Source organism: Pagrus pagrus (assembly GCF_965226575.1).
Source record: "Pagrus pagrus genome assembly, chromosome: 7".
NCBI classification, from domain to species: Eukaryota; Metazoa; Chordata; class Actinopteri; order Spariformes; family Sparidae; genus Pagrus; species Pagrus pagrus.
In genome coordinates, this window is record NC_140191.1 from 2,364,799 (window position 1) to 2,381,396 (window position 16,598).

Sequence of the window (16,598 nt, forward strand, 5' to 3'; positions counted from 1 at the left end):
GTGTGTGTATGTGTGTGTGCGCATGTGTCTGTGCGCATGGGTGTGACCACAGAAACTGGGAGTGTCCTGTCTTGTTGGTCCGACCGTGGATGAAGTTGCTGTGTGTTATTATTTGCATGTTCCTGCTGTTTTGTGTCAAACTTTTCTCTCACAGCAACTTTAAAGAAGAAAATGTATAACTTGTGTTCAGAAAATATTCATACAATAAGTAAAAAAAAAATTCACATTATCCTGTAAATGTCTGACTCCTGCTGAAGCTACAGCATAACTCCTGTGTGAACCTGACTTTTAAAACCAAATGAGTCTACCTTCAGTGATATAAATGGGGTGGACAAAATATTAGAAACAAGCCCTCAAGTCAAACATGGACCTAAAAAAAAACTTTTCTAAAAGAATAAAGATGTGACAAAACCGCCCAGAGTGAAAGGGTTTTCCCTTCTTCGAGGTCGACAATGCTGCAGGACGATTTATACATTGACAGTTGTCTGTTGTGTGTCCTCTTCATTCCTTCGACTCCAGGCCAGGCTCAGAAGAATGACCCGCTGAAGTCCCGGCAGCAGGTGGACCTGGAGCGTGCCCACTTCCTGGTCACACAGGCCTTCGAAGAAGATGAGAAGGGAAACGACGATGAAGCCATTGAGCTGTACACTCAGGCTGTGGAGCTCTGCATTACCACTGTAGGTCTCTCTCTGTCTATGTGTCATCACCTTCTCAGAGACAGTAACTAACTCTTCACACAGTCCTCCCTCACATTATTCCCGCTTGTTTCTCCTTCTGTGTTTGCAACAGTCCAACGAGACGTCGGACCAGGCGCTGCAGACCAAGCTGAAGCAGTTAGCGCGTCAGGCGTTAGACAGGTACTTGTTCACGAATGTCAATCTTCTTGTAGTCCTGAATGTCTACCGCACAAGTCTAAACCACTAGTCAACGATGTGGTTATTGTTGGAACATATATTTGTTTAAACATTCATTCTCTGCGTTATGCCACCTGAAAGAAACATAATTTAGGTTATTTAGAGAAGGAAAGACTCCGACTATCCCTCCAGGAAAGCATAATGTAGAGCACAGAGTAGCATGACTGTTCATCCTCATTATTTCCTGAAACAATCCATTTTCCATAACAAACTTCCCAATCTCCTCCACCATATTCTGTCAGGGCGGAGGGTCTGAAAGAGTCCCAGTCCAAATCAAATCCAGCTCAGACTCAGGACAGAACTGGAGCCAAGGCCAGCAGTGCGGCCAGCTCTGGGGGACCGGCCCGACAGTTTTTCCCTCTTGGGCCAGACTTCAGCCTCCATGACCGACCACAGCCCCAGCCGGTCCGGGCGGTCCAGTCCAGCGAGCCCCATGGTCAGCGCTACACATCCGAGGAGATTGAGGTGCTCAGGTGAGACTTTGAAAACTCTTCAATACTGTTGTGTCGGTTTGGGAAAGTCCTTCAAAAAGACAACGTTGACAGAGTAAAAAAATTGAGACTGGAGTGAGACTAAAATTGTGTGAAGGCTACTACACCCTCAAAGAAAAATAAATGCTCATCTGACAAAGGACAAGAAAGTGTTTCTTTTTTTCATGTTACAAGAATAACACTAATCATGTCCTTTTTAATTGTACAGGAGTACATCTAAAATCAATGGCATGGCCTATGTGCCCTTCATGAGTGTGGACCTGAGGGAGCGATTTGCCTTTCCTGTCCCTTTCTCGTGAGTTTGCTTTCTATTATGTTGATTACATTTTTTAAGGTTAGAAGCGCTTTGCTTAGCTACGTTGTCAGTAAATCTGTTTAGTTAAAAGTTTTTTTTATTCTTCTCACCAGGGACAAAACAGGGAAGCTGGCGCTGTCACCCAAACAGAAAGCCATCTTCTCCCGCTGGGTCCGACCAGACGAGATCAGCAATAACCCCACAATGATCATGTCTGTGTCCAGCTTCAGCATCAAACAGGTCAGATCAGCAGCTTCAGTCAGTGGTAGTGATGTTTATGTCCGGCTTTGATTGTAAACTGACCCGATTTTAATATGAAATTTAAAATATTTTATTCACGTGGTTATAATTTTCTTCTCTGTCGTGGTTGGTGGAAGATCAGGTTTTTCGATACTTATGTTTTCTTTTCCTTGTGTTGTATTTTATATAATTCGTCCACTCTACCCTCGAGTGCATATCTGAACTGTGTATTTGTTTACATTGTGTTTACATTGTGCTCTGAATTCACTGGATGTATTAACTTGCTTGAATTCAGCCAGTAGAGGGCACTCCATCATCACACATAACAATCATGTGAAAATATCCTGCCAGTGATGCAGAGTATAAACATTCAGCACTTAGATTTAAATATATTTTAACTGTCAGCCTTGTTTTGTGTGGTTTCTATGTGAATGCATATATAAAGGGGTGATTGCACAGTAAAATAATAACTTTGTTACTGTGATACACGAGTTGATTGTGATCCCCTCTGCTTTGTTTTCAGACGGTGGTTTCTGACTGTTCGTTCGTGGCGTCGCTAGCCATCAGCGCGGCCTACGAGAGGCGCTACAACAAGAAACTCATTACCAGGTACTGTGTGTCGCCGCTGTGTTCTGACTGGAATTAGTTGAAGTCAGACACATGTTCATACTTTACCTTTTTTTAATTTGAAGTGCCAGTATTTGTTGCTGTTGTTCAGTAGCTTTAAATTGACTCCGGCTGAAAAAAGTAAAATTTTAAGTTATTCTTGACATGAGTTCAGATCACGGAGACAAACAGAGTAAATTTGATCAATAAATTTAAATATACATGTTAAAAAAGATAAGATCCAACGATGAGACTTTAATTGCGTGTGTGTGTCTGTTCTTGTGTTTGTGTGTCTGTTGTTACAGTGTCATCTACCCTCAGAACAGACGAGGGGAACCAGAGTATAACCCCTGTGGGAAATACATGGTCAAGTTGCACATCAATGGCGTTCCCAGGAAGGTAAAAGACAGATGACCCGCCGCAGTAAAAGACAGCACGTTATAAATGCACCTGTTTGTGGACGGAAAGGGTAACAGAGAAAAATGATCTCTCGGGTTAAACTTGCCAATAAACATGGAGAAGATAAATGAAGAATTGAAAACTACTTAATTCACATTAAGCTCATAATGTCGTTTTTATCCCTAACTTGTTTTCTTTATTATAAAGTATGACATTTTTAAGTACATGGCAGGTTTAACAGTCTTCTTCACTGAAACGTATCTTTACAACATCCTGTCTTTGTCTCCGCTGCAGGTGATTATAGACGACTACCTGCCGGTGGATCATAACGGAGAGCTGCTGTGCTCCTACTCCAGCAACAAGAACGAGCTCTGGGTCTCCCTGATAGAGAAGGCCTACATGAAGGTGATGGGAGGCTACGACTTCCCCGGCTCCAACTCGGTGAGTGAAGGTGGAGGAACCAGGGCAGGAAACTATTTTTAAATTAAAGTAAAAACTTGGAGCAGGGAGAATGATGCTGAGGATGACCAGCAGATATCTGTGTGATTTAGATTAAAAGTTTAAAATAGTATTATTCAAGACCTTTCATTCAAGGATTTATATATCCCTTCATGTTGAGTTAGGCAGGGTTGACAAGTCTGAAAATGTGTAACAGAACACATCTGATCACAACACCAGGAAAGTTTTGGGAAAAGTTTTCTAAAATATTGGCAGCCATTTTGTGCAGCTGCTCTCAGCAAAGGCTTATCTTTGTCAAGAAATCACTTTTTACGTTTGTTCTCTGATACAGAACATCGATCTTCACGCGCTCACCGGCTGGATCCCCGAACGCATCGCCATGCACTCAGACAATCAGTCGTTCAGCAAGGACGACACTTTCCGTATGCTCTTCCAGAGGTGAGCAGCACACACACACACACACACACACACACACACACACACACACACACACACACTTTTAAAACAAACCGTTCTTGTTTTCTCTCACACCATCTCTGATGACCTGGGTTTCTTCTTTCTTCTCTTTTTCCTTCCCTTTTTACATCTGTGCATTGTGTCTGCTTCCCTCTCTCTTTCTCTCTGTTGCCAGGTTTCACAGGGGTGACGTCCTCGTCACCACGGCAACAGGGGTGATGACAGAAGAAGAAGGGGAGAGATGGGGTTTAGTGCCAACACACGCCTACGCTGTTCTCGACATCAGGGATTACAAGGTTAGCATTAGTATGTCATCTCCAGCACTTAGATTTACCTCAGGGCTAATATGGAAAACACAAGCTGTAATGATACAGTGTTACCCGTAGATACAGTTTTTCAATTGGCCTAGTTGGATTTATATATAGATACAGTCTGAATTTGAAATGTAAGGATAGGAGTAATACATCACTCACCATTATTAAAAGTATCAATGAAGCTATAGTTAGCATTGTCTTAGCCTAGCCTCATAAACACAACACCACATGCTTTAAATGTTGGCATCCCATTCGCATTTTCCCCCGTCACTGCAGAGTGAGTACATTGTTAATGCATCAAGTTAAAGGCGCCCCTGTAACAAAGTTATGTGTACATTCAGTGTTTTTCACTTTCATCTTTGAAGCGTAACAAATGCGATGCGTGCAGTTCCTTCATGACACAATGTTGGTGTAGCTGACCTATTGGAAGGGTTAGAGTTATTAATTTAAAACCTTTTTATGGTTCTGTTTTTCTGCCCTGCCCTACAATCGTCAGAAGTGTGTTTTGTTTGCATGTGCGTATTCATGCTCGTTTTAAAGATACAAAACACTCATAAAACTGTTCCCCCATATAGTGCTACTAGAGTACCTTCAAACTAAACTTGGTTGTTCAAGCTGTTCAAGTTAGTAAAAACCTGCAAAGGGCTCTGAAGAGGGAACATATTGTTACCAGCACAAAACAGAAAATAATCCTCCAAAATTATTCTGTAAGAAATGCAAATACAATGACCAGTTTGACACAGCGAAGCAAACTGAACACTCGATTGACAGATTTTAGTCAGTCTGTTGCCTCCACAGCCTGCGTGTCCTTCCATCACCTGTTGTGTTTGTGTTGTTGTTGTAGGGAATGCGTTTCCTGCAGCTGAAGAATCCGTGGAGTCATTTGCGGTGGAAGGGTCGTTACAGCGAGCGTGACGAGAAGAACTGGACGCCCGAGCTCCTCAAATACCTCAACTTTGACCCCAAGACAGCACAGAAGTTCGACAACGGTATTCCCTTTTCTTTTCCTTGATACAGCGTACACAGAAAAAACCCCATCTGAGGTTGATTGACACTAAAGTTACCTTTTGAGCTCTGAATGAACCCTGAATGATAAATGGACTGCATTTATAGAGCGCTTTTCTACAAGCTGGCATCCGCTCATTCACATACACATTCATGCACTACTGGCAGAGGCAACCAAGCGAGCAGCCACCTGCTCATCAGGAGCGATGGTGAGTCACACACACACCGATGAGCCGGGGATCAAACCACCGACCTCCTGATTAATGAACGATGTCCTGTGCCACAGCTCATCCTGAAATCTTTCATTATGTCTTGGACAGTAATTGGTCGCTGTTGCTCATTGTGACAACAACGCGTCACATTATCGCCTGAAATTACGGAGCATCAATCAAATCATCACAAGAAGGTTACGAACTAAGCAAAGTCTGCCTTATTTGTATACAGCGCCTGTTCCTACTGCAGTGTAGTGTTTCTGTGTGAAATGTGATGGATGGGGCCTCAAAGTTGCACAGAGAAAAGATGAATCACCCACCGTGTTGTTGATGTACAACCCCCAGCAGCAGTGCTTCTGATGTGGCCGGGCGCTCCGTCAAATGCTAATGATACATGATACAAATATTCCAGTGTTTGTGGAAGACTTGGGTTAATGTTGTTTTACGTTTTTCATTAAGGATCTATGCAGTTTCATCTACAACCCTGTGTTGTGTAATATAGTGACTAATAAATGAATCTTGTATCTTTGTGTGCTTTGCAGGTGTTTTCTGGATCGCATGGGAGGACCTTTGTCAATACTATGATGTCATCTACCTGAGCTGGAACCCCGCCCTGTTCAAAGACTCCTCCTGCATACACAGGTGTGTGTGTGTGTGTGTGTGTGTGTGTGTGTGTGTGTGTGTGTGTGAGAAGTGTTTATTCACCACGTTTTGTGAACCTTGAGATGGAAATTTGTGTGTAAAGTAAATTGTCTGTAACTGAGGAGCTGGCAAAAGAACAGACTCAGTCTGACGTGTGTGTGCTCTGGGTTGTGTGTCGTCTGCAGTAGCTGGGATGGGAAGCAGGGCCCAGTGAAGGACGTCTACAGTCTGGCCAACAATCCCCAGTACAAGCTGGAGGTCCAGTGTCCAACAGGGGGCGCTGCTGTGTGGGTGCTGCTCACCAGACACATCACTGACAAGGTAGAGATGCAGAGCTGGGACAAAATGACAAAGTCATGTCGTGTTAAATTTGTGTTTTATTCACTCCTCAACAGCAGTTATGTTATGATGTGACACTGTGAGGCTCCACTTTTGTCTGATGACTGTTTTCTGTTTGTTCATTCAGGATGATTTTGCACAAAACAGAGAGTTCATCACCCTCGTTGTTTACAAGACTGATGGGAAGAAGGTTTACTACCCAGGTAAGGTCTGATCGATTCTCTCTCTCTGGCACTGAGCTGTTTCTGCTGCAGCAGTTTGAAAGCAACACTCTGTCATCACTTTATACCTGCCTGTCACAGTCAGATGCTTTAAAAAAATATCAGTCTATCACAAACCTGCAACTTCTGTGATACATTACTCTATAAACACAGACAGCAGAAGAACTAGTTCATTATTTCAGATTTACTCCAAAAAGTCAATTTCGCCTGTCTGCTGCTCTCTGGTTGTTCACTTTCAATAAACTCTCCCGGCTCCCTCCACAGCCGACCCCCCTCCCTACATCGATGGCATCCGCATCAACAGCCCACATTACCTGACCAAGATGAGGCTGACCAGCGCAGGGACACACACCTTCACACTGGTGGTGTCCCAGTATGAGAAACAGAACACCATCAACTACACACTGAGGGTAAGAAAGACTTTTGTGTTGTTTTTCAGCCACAAAAAAATCACATCCCTCTTTTGATTCATATTCACAAGTTAATATCCATTACTGGATGTCTGGCAGTTTTGAAAAGGTCTAAAAAGCATTGAATTTCTTATTCCTCCCAAAAAAAGGGACTTGGAAGACACTTTAAAAAAGTGTGAAAATGAATTTAGGAAAGTCTGAAATTCCTTTCTCTTTCATGCTGCGGGCAGTTAAATGTGTGATGTGTTTCCATAAAGCATTTTGAAGAAAGTCGCATTAGAAATTTTATGGAAACAGCAAAATTCTGAAAAACTTCCTCTAATTTGCAGAAAAGCTTGTACGCTCACTTGAGGTGTTTTTTTGTCTTTTTCGAATCAGAGTTAATGCACAAAATGTTTGATGGAAAGTAATTCCTGAAGACCTCTCTCCATTTTGCCTCCTGATTTGTTTACCTGTTCACTTCCACATCCACACGTCATGTAGCCACGTAGCCACGTAGCCAACACCGCGTCATCCTGAAAATGTGAAATTCCCACGTCTTTTCACGGTGGTTGTGATGCTCAAAAAAATTTATCCATTTTGCGTTTTGCATCCGCTTCTTTCACAATGGAAGCTTATGGGAAAAAGTATGTGTGGTCCCCAGTGCATCACGTGACGTTGTGATGACACGGTTTGACCACTATGTAAAAAAATGGCTTCAAATTCTGGCGCTGTCCCTGGAGGATTGGCAGACAACGCCTGCTTTCATTTGTCCATTCTGGGTTACTGTAGAAACGTGGCGGACTACACCACACATGGGAGCTTTAACATTTAGTAGTAGACACCTAATATTAAAGTATAAACCTGAAAACGAGTGAAATATGGGAATATGAATTATGTTTGTTTTAAGTTAATCTCTTTCAAGAAACTCTCACGTTCCCTGAGCCACTTTGTAATATCTTCTGTGTGTGTGTGTGTGTGTGTGTGTGTGTGTGTGTGACCCAAATATATTTTTTGCTCATTTATAATTCATGGACTCTTCTTGCTAACTGCAGCGAGGTCTGTTTATACTGAAATCGCTCATTAAAAGAAAACATGCACCCTGTACACGTGTCTGCTGTATGTTTCATGTGTGTGCTGATGTTGCGTGTGTGTAACAGCATCTGAACTCCTGTAACAACGGCAGTCGCTCGCTCTCTCTCTGCTCAGATCAGTGTTTCTCTTTGAAAGTCGTCTTGAGAATAACTGATCGTCTCTCTCTCTCTTGTTCGCCGAGTTTTCACCGCAGATCAAAGCAGGAAACGTGATTTCTTTTCCCGATGTTTTTTCTTCATCAGAGCAGCGCTGATGTGAAAACTCTGCAGTCATGAATAAATTAACAGCTTTTGTTTCAAAGCGTTTCACTTTGTCTTACAAAATTGCTGTTAACGAAAAAGTAATATTTTGGTAGTCTTATTGTTTCTGCTCCTTTTTTGTTATTTATTTTTTTAACCTCTTCCAGACAGATTTCTTCTGTTAGAGCAGCTCAAGTTCAGTGTAAAATATATTTTTTTTTATTATTTATGAATTCATTTTTCTTTTGTTCTTGCTGCTTTTGTTTGGTGGTATCATGTTTCTGTTCTTTTATGTGCATGTTTGTCCTTTTAATCTTCAGTCAACGATGACCCGGTTCTGTGTGTTTCCACAGGTTTACTCCGGATGCAAGTTCACCTTCTCCAAGATCCCGAATCCTTTCACTCAAACCAAACGGGTATGTTATCCACACACCTTCATACAGTATGTGTTTTTTTTTAAAGTGCACTTTAATCTAAAATAATGACGTTTGTGTCTCTGCTTCTGTCCTCAGATTAACGGCCAGTGGAAGGGAGTCAGCGCTGGAGGTTGTGGAAACTACAAGGATTCGTACAAACACAACCCGATCTATCAGGTGAACCTGGAGCGGTCGGGACCGCTGCTCATTGAGCTCCGAGGATCCAGGTCAGGATGACAATACCAAAAACATACGAGCTGATATTTTAGGTCCATAATAATAAATTCCTCATAATTATATATGTATGAAGAATATCAGCACAAATAAACCTGTAATGTTGCTTATAACCTTAACAAATTCATGTCAGTCATGTCAGTATCAGAATGGTAATTATGATTATTGTTGAATCTTCTTTTTGACATTTAGATGGATATAAAAAGTCCAGATATAAAAACGGTGCCTCTGCTGCTGTTATTTAATTTCACCTCCGTTCAAATAAATCTGGCCGACTCATTAAATGACTCATTAAGAAGATGAATCAGTGACTTTTCCACACTGTGGCATTAACACTTAATGATTTTCCGGATTATTCTCTCCGTCTGTCTCTCTCTCTCTCACACACTCACGCTCACACTCACACACACACACACACACGCACACACACACCAGGATGACTCAGTGGTTGCAGTGTGTCCGTCTGGTCTGTGACATGACAAATACTCTGTATCACATTATATTTCACACTGTCTCCTGTTATGTCTGCATGAAATGTTTACATAACTCAAGTCATTAACATAAATCAGAGACTAATGTGTGTTTTCATGGTTAATGACAAATGAGTGTGACTGTACAGTGAACTGAGACTCTTACATCACCAGCATGTACAGACAGTAACGAGGTCACCGATGATCACAAACACATCTTCCAGCCATTTCTGTCCCCTTTTTCTTCCATATTGGCCGACCTACATATTTACCAGTGAAACTGTATGTGTGATAAACATAAACATCATAAATCGCCATTTATCATTGGTCAGTTCTACGCATGAATACAGCCCGACTAAACTTCAGTAGAAAGAAAGATTATCAGTGAAGAAGCGGGAGATTAATCCACATAAAGTTTGCAGGATTAAATATGCTACAAATGCACAAGTGAAAATACATAAATACAAAATTTAAAGATATGATTTTAAAAGAAATACATAAAGATAACACAATTAAGACCAAAGGGAAGGACAAACAACAAGCTACATGTAGGGTTTAACATTTACATTTGCAAATGAGCTTTGATTTTTGACCTTTTGACTATCGGAGCCAAAAGCTGCCTCATCAAAGTTTTTACACTCGCACTGAAAAACAATGAAACTCTGTGACTATAACCTGACGCATGATGAGATCTGGCCAAGTTGGACATGTTCCCTGGATCAACGTGGCAACACGAGCACTGCAATCTTGCAAAAAACACAACGAGAACAAAGCAGAAAGTAGGGCTCTTATATCATCCTCACACTTTAATGTTAGTCAGCAAGCTTATTGGAAAGCTTCCTTAATAGAGTCGCCCGCAAAGCTTCAGCCCTGCAGCAGCTCATGAAGCCACAGCTCTTGGTAGGAGCTGGACAATAAAGATCAAATGTTAAAAACTTAAAGACAAGCAGTTAAGGATTCTTTAAATTTTTTTAATTTTTAATTTTAATCTTCACCTCTGAAGACGCACTAAAGGTATTTTAAGGAGCGTGCTGCCTCATCAAAGTTTTTACACTCGCACTGAAAAACAATGAAACTCTGTGACTATAACCTGACGCATGATGAGATCTGGCCAAGTTGGACATGTTCCCTGGATCAACGTGGCAACACGAGCACTGCAATCTTGCAAAAAACACAACGAGAACAAAGCAGAAAGTAGGGCTCTTATATCATCCTCACACTTTAATGTTAGTCAGCAAGCTTATTGGAAAGCTTCCTTAATAGAGTCGCCCGCAAAGCTTCAGCCCTGCAGCAGCTCATGAAGCCACAGCTCTTGGTAGGAGCTGGACAATAAAGATCAAATGTTAAAAACTTAAAGACAAGCAGTTAAGGATTCTTTAAATTTTTTTAATTTTTAATTTTAATCTTCACCTCTGAAGACGCACTAAAGGTATTTTAAGGAGCAGCACACTGATGATGTCAGAGGCCTGGGATTGGTTGATTGCGATGTTGGTCCAGGGAATCATGTTGTGGTCGCCTGCCCGTCATGAGTCTGTGCTGAAGCTGGTAGTGACTCTGGTTTTGTGTGTGTGTGTGTGTGTGTGTGTGTGTGTCTGCAGGCAGTACAGCGTTGGTTTTGAGATGGTGATGGTGTCGACGGTGGGGGATCCAGGCCCGGCTGCCTTCCAGAAAAAGAGCAGTGGAGATTACAGGTACAGATAAAAAACACATTATAAATAAAATAGGTCACAATATAAAAAAATCTGCTGTGGAGCTGCTGAGGCGCTGGTCACAGATCAGCCATCAGTCATGAAAAGCACACGGGTAGACGCAGAAAGCAGTCGTAGACGGTCTTCGTCAGGCAGATGCATTCACACTCTGCTCAGGATCAATAGCATGAAATGAATTTCCCACTGCGCTGTACAGACACAGCACAGTTACAGACAATAGAAGAAGTGATTGGTAACAAGTGATTACAGATTTGAATGCTTGTAGAGAAAGTTAAAACGAGGGCATTCACATAACCCGGTCATTAAATTACAGTATTATAAAACAAAGACAAAGTGCTGCTTTCATAAATGCAATCTCCAGATATTTGTAGGTCAGTCGTGACTCATGATGAAGTCTGAAGAGTTGATTTTAGTTTAGATGTTTCAGCCCTTTGATCTCTGCAGTAGAAATAATCCACCAGCGCCTTCACTGGTATGTTTGATTATTGTGATGTGTGTTATTGAGTATCTTCAAATAATTCATAGCCCTGAAAATCTGTACAACCTAAGATGAAAGTTTATTCAAGTCCATGAACATTAATAAATGATAAAAGTATTGAATTTATGTCATAAATTAGATTTTTCCATCATGTTTTACTAAATAAAAACATAACGCTTATTCATCTGAGAGACTTTTAAATGTAGAAACATGAACAATGTATGTTTTAACATACTGTTCCTGTTTTCCTGTCGCAAAAACAATGAATGTTTCAGCTATTACAGTTTTTATGTTAGACGGGTTTGAACAGGATCATGTAAACAACGTTTCCTGCGGCAATCCTCTGATGCCACCGCCATTACTCCACTGTACGCCACGTGACGTGATGACGTCATCGCACACATACAACATGATTAGGTGGAAGATGAAAGTCTAAGCTCACTGCTGCAAAATGAATGAATGCTTTAGCTATTACGGTTTTTATTTTAGATTGATGTAGCAGGATCATGTAAGCAGCACCCAGGTCTGTTTTCGTAGAGTTAAAAATGATCAAACATGTCAGAACATGTAAGTCTGTTGCTACATGTTAATAAGATACAGTTACACATCGTATTTTACAGTCGATCGACCACTAACTACAGTTTTTTTATGACTAGATGTGGCTTCTGCTACATGGAGGCGGAACACGTCCCAGCAGGCATCTACAACGTCATCCCCACCACCTTCTTGCCCAAACAGGAAGGACCCTTCTTCTTGGACTTTGCCAGCACCTCGCCCCTCAAGGTCTCCCAGCTCCAATGAAGGTGGACCTGGGAGAGAGGAGGGGGCAGGGACTGGAAGAGAGGTACTTTCAAGGATATGATGGGACGTCTCTGGAACTGAACTGTGGATGTGACGAGGCCTCCGTGACACAAACTGGAAGCCCCAACAAGTCTGAAACCTTCACTGAGGTACTGCAAATGGACGGATTGACACGGCTCTGGTGAAGGAATAACTTATTAAAAAGGAATCATCAAGAGGAACTTCAACCCATCAACAGCCAACATGTTTTGAGCGGATTAAAATTCAACAAAAATAAACAGCCAAAAGACAAAATAGTATCGATGAGAGCCGCTCTTCTTCCTTTTACCAAAATCACATAGATACAGTATCTACAGAGCTGTCTGATCTGAGGGATTTCATGAAATTACAGACAACAGTCGACATCAGTAACAGGGTTAAAATGAGCACCAGCCGCCAGTGAAGAGCTGAAACGTCGGCGTCAAGGCTGCGTGAAAGCAGAAAATCCTTCTCGGGTTCTGTTTTGCTGCAATGAGCACCTCAACAGTCCAGATGTGAAAATGTTTGAGATTTCAGACACGAGTTCACATTAGACCTTTTTTCTTCTTGTGGCCGTCAATATTACAAAATTCCAGCGATATGGAAAAACTACCGGACATGTTTTAAATAGCGTAGTCGACGTTACACACGCAATAAAACACACAAACGCTAAGATCCGCTATGTATCCTACAAGCCCTCTCACAAATGCTGCAGAACACGTTGTCTGTTCAGTCCACCCCTTCATGCCCTGATGGTGAATTGGAGCACCTCTCAAAAAAAAAAAAAAAAAATCATAAATGCAATTTTTTTTCACTCGGTTTGACACACGAAAAAAAAAAAAACGTTTCTCTGGAAAAATTTTCACAGATGGAGAAAAAAAACTAATAAACTTTTTTCCAGCAGTTCTCAAGTCATAAACACAGAAGAGCAAACGATTCAGATCAGACTGAGAAAATGGATCACCAGATTATAAAAAGAGATAAATCTCCTGGATTTGTTTTAACTGACTGAATAAAAATTAGGGAATTTAACAAAAGGGGGAAAGAAATTATCCTTGAAAATTATTTTTTTATTCTTTTTTTTCTTTACCGTTTAATACATGGGGGGGGATCCTGAATTATTTTTCTTTTTCATGTTTTAAATCGATTGAAAAAAAAAACCCAGGATTTTCTTCTGAAATTTTTTGTTACATTTTCGCAGATGGAAAATAAAATTAAGGAATTTAGAAAGATTATCCTGGCAAAACTTTTTTATAGTTTATAGTCTAAAAAACTATATATATAAAAAAAAAAAAAAAAAAATGGGCTTCCGGGCTTCTGTACTGATCTCACCTCTATCCAACACATTTAGAAAGAACTGGAACATCCAGTGTGAGCCGGACCTCACTGATGGGAGCAAACCACTGCAGCAGGTTCAGCCTCGACAAAACTTAGCAAAATGTTTGTTTATTTAAACAGTGGTGCATTGAAGAGCAATGTCTAGTCCACCTTTTTTATTACAGTGTTCACATTGCTGCTGAGTTTTCTGTTCTGCCCCTGTTTTAATTGGTTTCAAGCTTCACATCAGGGGCATGTTCAGACGAGTGGAGGCTGTTACAGCAGCACATCAATGCAAACAGCTTTGGCCTAACATGTTAAACTTTCACTTATAAAAGTGTTCAGATGTCCTCACACTTTTGGACAAGTTGCAGATCTTTGTTGAGACTTTAGATTTAATTTGACAACGTTTCTGGAACAAACACCTCGTTTTCTTGTCAGATAATCCGACCAGTGACAGCTCAGGCAGTGGTGAGGACGATGTCTCAGTGAAACAGACACCTGTCCATCACAGCCGATGTGAAATGACAGCTGTCTCCAGTAAATTCATAAATGCAAAAATGGTGGGGTTGCTCCTCCTGGATGCAACTTCCAGCTGTGTCTGTATGTCACGTTATTGCTTCTCCACAGAGAGCAAGAACTGTTGTTGTCCAAAATATTAACACAGTGAAACAATTTAATGAACTAGAAACTAGACTGGTATAAAAATGTAGGGGCGTGATAATGATTTCTTTAACGGGATCGAGATGCTCATTACTGCAGAACAGCCTGAATAAGAAGGTGTTGTTTGATTCTGGCAGCCACGAAACACAACTTCATTTTGCAGCGTGGATAGAAAATGGTTCCACGTTTTCCTGATTAGACTCGGTGACCTCTTGTTCATTGAGTTTGTCTCCAGGGAGTTCAGCAGTCTGTCAGGTGGAAGTGACGGTTATTTTCCGTAAGTGACCGTGATGGTGTTTTTATTCTCAGGAGCAGTGCAGCGCAGCAGCACCACAGGGAATCCAGTCTGGCAGCAGTTGAATGATGTCATGTTTTGTCTGTATCAGCCTGGTTTACTGACAGGTGTCACACACTGTTTGTCTTCTGCCTGTATGTGTGTGTGTGTGTGTGTCACCATCCACCTTCTACAGGTGAAAATGTAAATGTATTGCCAAGTACACATCCTCTGTTTACTTTTTCTTGATATATCGCACTTTGTTTTATCATTTATCATTTTGTTTATTGTCAAACACAATATGTGGAAATTATTGTCACTTTGGCAGTTTGAGCAGTTTGAGCAGTGTGGAGATTTTCCACCCGTCAGCCGTCTGTCGTGTAGAAAAGTGTTTGTTGCCAGTTGCATCACGAATTCCTTTGCAACAACGTCCGCTGCATTTCATGGATCTGCCGATGAGATTCAGATCCGGGGCCGGACGTTGGTTGTGGCATGAGCACGTGTATCAGTGTTGCACGAGGCACAACTGTAAGCTTTACAGGCGGAAAATTTACCATCACAGGGTCACAGAGCTGAGGGTCACGTCTCCACATTGTTTGTGCAACCAAAAAAATATCCAGTTTACTGTACCGTGATCTAAAACGCAAAAAAAAGCAACAAATCACATCTGAAGCTGGATGCTTTTGTTATTTTTGCTTCATAAATGACTCAAACGATTAACTGATCGTCAAAATTAGAGCTGCAACTAGACGTTATTTTAGTTATTAATTACTTTGTTGATTATTTTCCCCTTAAAAATCATTTTAAAAAATGTTAAACAAATGTCTTGTTTTGTCCACAACTCAAAGATATTCAGTTTACTGTCACAGAGGAGGAACGATGACAGGAAATATTCACATTTAAGAAGCTGGAATCAGAGAATTTTTCATAAAATTTGTCTAAAACTGCTTAATTGATAATCAAAACAGTGGGTAGTTTATTAAATGGTTGAAAGTAAATAGATTTCTCAAATAATTGTTGCAGCTCTAATAAAAATAATCAATGTTTTTCTTTGTTTCTAGATCAAATCGACTATTTGTTTTAGTTTTAGTTTTAGTCTTTAGTCTTGTTTTAGTTTTCGCTCCACTTCGGCCTTTATAGTTAATTTATTTTGAAGATTTTAAGTCACACGAGGACTCAACACATAGGAAAAGTTAAATCCAGCTGGAATAATGATTAACTGGTTCATAGTGAAGCTTCCAGGGAGCGTGGTGACAGTTTCTCTCATAATAAACGTAAACAGTGATTCATATTAAAGCCGGTGCTGACGGTCTGATAACGCTGACATGCTAAACTGTTGAAATGTTCTGAATATAGCTTTAAATATTCATTGCCAAGCACTTCTGTCAAATATCCACATGTTAATTAATGATGAATCATAATTATTATGAATGCCACGTCTTTCTGTTACCATATTCGCTCATGTCTTTGTAATTGGCAGCAAGCCGACTCATTTAAATATGCAGCAGGACAATGTTGCAGCAGCCTGCTGTATGAATGTTGATGTAATGTTTGCAAGACTTGCACTAAATGTTGGGTAGACTGATGTGTTCAAATGTTTGAATACAGGAAATGAAATCTGCTTCTGTCTCTGCACTTTCATTTGTTTATCAGGGGAGGGGGGGGGCTTTTATTTTGAAAGAGCAACATTCACCATGTGATGTTTTTGTCAGAGAACTCCTGATTCAATCAAGGATGTCTACGTGCTAACTGGCTAACAAAGGCTAATGTTAAATCCTCGGGTTGACATGTCTTCCGTCGTGCAACCAGAACAGGAAGTGGCATTGTTTTCCCCGGTCACTATCCCCAGGTAACGGTGGAACAACTGGAATAACTGTGGAAATCAAAACCACACTGCAAAAG

The 16,598-nt window shown here is 41.0% G+C and overlaps 1 protein-coding gene across 1 annotated transcript in view; it reads left to right on the plus strand.

Moving 5' to 3' along the window:
* Positions 1-16,317, plus strand: part of capn7 (calpain 7) — an 18,438-nt gene extending 2,121 nt beyond the window's left edge. The window contains exons 3-21 of the mRNA XM_084356486.1: positions 520-677; positions 790-857; positions 1,157-1,387; positions 1,614-1,700; positions 1,814-1,940; positions 2,464-2,549; positions 2,852-2,945; positions 3,240-3,386; positions 3,736-3,842; positions 4,036-4,156; positions 5,019-5,163; positions 5,934-6,033; positions 6,219-6,354; positions 6,500-6,575; positions 6,858-7,003; positions 8,670-8,732; positions 8,829-8,959; positions 11,035-11,127; positions 12,280-16,317. Coding sequence (XP_084212612.1) covers positions 520-677; positions 790-857; positions 1,157-1,387; positions 1,614-1,700; positions 1,814-1,940; positions 2,464-2,549; positions 2,852-2,945; positions 3,240-3,386; positions 3,736-3,842; positions 4,036-4,156; positions 5,019-5,163; positions 5,934-6,033; positions 6,219-6,354; positions 6,500-6,575; positions 6,858-7,003; positions 8,670-8,732; positions 8,829-8,959; positions 11,035-11,127; positions 12,280-12,424 — 2,261 coding nt within the window. The 3' untranslated portion in view covers positions 12,425-16,317. The remainder of the gene's footprint in view (positions 1-519; positions 678-789; positions 858-1,156; positions 1,388-1,613; positions 1,701-1,813; positions 1,941-2,463; positions 2,550-2,851; positions 2,946-3,239; positions 3,387-3,735; positions 3,843-4,035; positions 4,157-5,018; positions 5,164-5,933; positions 6,034-6,218; positions 6,355-6,499; positions 6,576-6,857; positions 7,004-8,669; positions 8,733-8,828; positions 8,960-11,034; positions 11,128-12,279) is intronic.
* The last annotated feature ends 281 nt before the right edge of the window (positions 16,318-16,598 follow it).